Raw genomic sequence first — 2,350 nt, 5'->3', positions numbered from 1 at the left:
ATGTTTATGAAGTAAAAGATGATGGTGAAATTGATATGGGAAATGTTGATGGTGTCGTATATGAAGTTGAACTTGACATTATTAATGTCGATGAAGTCAAGGATGAAGCTGCATTTGATATTAAAAATGTTGATGAAATAAAAGATGATGGTGAAATTGACATAGGAAATGTTTATGATGTCGTATATGAAGCTGAACTTGATATTATAAAAGTCGATGAAGTCAAGGATGAAGCTGCATTTGATATTGATAATGTTGATGAAGTTAAAGATGATGGTAAAATTGACATTGAAAATGTTGATGATGTCGAATATGGAGTTGAATTTGACATTAGAAATGTTGATGAAGACAAGGATAACGCTGAATTTGAAATATTGACAATAAAGACAATGATGATGAAGACGAGTATGATGTTAAGGCAGACAGTAATTACAAAAACTCTTTGACATTCCAGGTGCCAACACACAGAGTTGGCACCTGGAATGTCAGAGGATTAAGCCTGCCAGGAAAGACGGATATTCTAGAAAAAGAAATGACCAACCATAACAAACATATATATGGAGTCTCAGAAACACATCGGACCGAAAATGGACACTTAACAACAGCAAACGGTAATACAATATACTTCTCAAGCAATGCAAATGCAACATTTAGTGGGGTAGCAGTAATTTTAACATCTCAGTTAAGTAAGTCCGTCATTGGATATAACCCCATTAATGACAGAATGATCCACATCAAACTGAACACTCAACCCTGCAAAATGAATATTGTACAAGTTTATGCACCGTCTGCCGATGCTCCAGATGAAGTAATTGATCTTTTCTATTCTGCTCTCAATGAAACGCTGGCCCAAATACTCAATAAAGAAATGACAATGGTTATTGGTGATCTCAATGCAAATGTTGGATCAAACAGTTGCCTTGAAGGTGCAGTTGGCCATTATGAAATTGGCACCCAAAATGATAGAGGTGAACGTTTGATCCAATTTGCTATTGAAGAAAAAATGACAATCATAAATACTCGGTTTAAACAGCACATCAGACGTCGCAACCAAATTGATTACATCATGATAAATAGCCGCTGGAGGTCATCGATAAGTAATGTTAAAACTTATCCTGGTGCAGATTGCGGCTCTGATCATAATCTGCTGATTGCACAAATCAGAGCCAAGTTCAAAATTATAAAAAGGGAAAAAGTTGAAAACTTTAAACCTCAATGAGCTAGCAATTAAAAGTTTTGGCACAGATATCAGGAAACAAGACGCTGATTTCAACGTAAACTCCTCTGAAAATGTCAAACAGCGTTGGAACAGTCTTAAAGAGAAAATTGTCAAGACTGCAAAGAAGTATCAGGAGCTGAGAAACGAAAAGAGGAAATCTTGGATATGATATCAAAGCGGAAAGCAATGAGAGTAAAAGGAACCTCATATGCAGAAGCGAGACAATAATACTCTAGGCTCAATAAAGATATACAAAGATATTGCCGACGAAACAAAAATAAACAAATTTCGGATATCTGTGCTGAGATAGAAGATAAAGCTAATAGTGCACAAAAAAGGATCTCTTCCAAAAGGTCAAACACTTAACCCGTACTTTCAAACCTCAGACATGGGCAATAGAGGACCACAATGGTGGCGTTCTGACGGACATTGGTAGCGTCTTGGAGAGATGGCGAGGTTACTGCTCCGGACTCTATGCCGAGACCTCAACAGTAGGAAGTCCTTCCTTTGAGAGTCAAACCATGGAACCCTACATTTTGGAAGAAGAGATTCGAGATGCACTGAAAAAACTAAAATGTAACAGGCTGCATACAGGCCGAGCTTCTAAAGGAACTAGGGGATAAGGGCATAAAAACAGTGCTGGGTCTCTGCAACCTCAAATGGAGAACGGGAACATGGCCTCGGGAATGGGCAGCATCTGTTTTCATTCCTCTTCACAAAAAAGGCTCATCCAAAAAGTGTGAAAACTATAGGACAATAGCACTTATCTCTCACATCAGCGAGATATTGCTATATTTTCTAAGAGCACGTTTACACAGTTACATTGGATGGCAAATACCAAAGGAACAAGCTGGTTTTGTGAAAGGAAGAGGAACAAGAGAGCAGATTCTCAACATTCGCCAAGTGATCGAAAAAAGCCGATAGTTCCTGATGCCAACAGTTTTATGCTTTATCGGTTACAAGAAAGCTTTCGATTGCGTGAAGTGGGAACATCTGTGGAAAGTACTCATGGAGATGGGAGTCCCATCCCATTTGATAAAACTCATCCATGGACTTTATGCCCAATCGTAAGAATCAATGGCATAAACACTGCAAGTTTCCCCACTGAGAAAGGTGTAAGACAGGGATGCA

General features: G+C 38.4%; 1 protein-coding gene across 1 annotated transcript; it reads left to right on the top strand.

The window, feature by feature from the left end:
* Positions 1–724: 724 nt before the first annotated feature.
* LOC148301046 (protein CFDP2-like) lies at positions 725–1,219 on the top strand. The gene has a single exon (XM_088273882.1). It carries the CDS (start codon positions 725–727, stop codon positions 1,217–1,219), a length of 495 nt encoding a protein of 164 aa, XP_088130008.1.
* Positions 1,220–2,350: the final 1,131 nt, after the last annotated feature.

Source organism: Brachycentrus maculatus, unplaced genomic scaffold (genome assembly GCF_059751285.1).
Source record: "Brachycentrus maculatus isolate JH-2025_06_01 unplaced genomic scaffold, ASM5975128v1 h1tg000616l, whole genome shotgun sequence".
NCBI lineage: Eukaryota > Metazoa > Arthropoda > Insecta > Trichoptera > Brachycentridae > Brachycentrus > Brachycentrus maculatus.
The sequence above is the reverse complement of the archived record's forward strand: the minus strand, read 5'-3'. Positions and strand labels throughout refer to the sequence as shown.

Bases quoted from the DNA above. Each gene is read 5' to 3' on its own strand.
- LOC148301046 (XM_088273882.1), top strand. From the start codon at position 725: ATGATCCACATCAAACTGAACACTCAACCCTGCAAAATGAATATTGTA.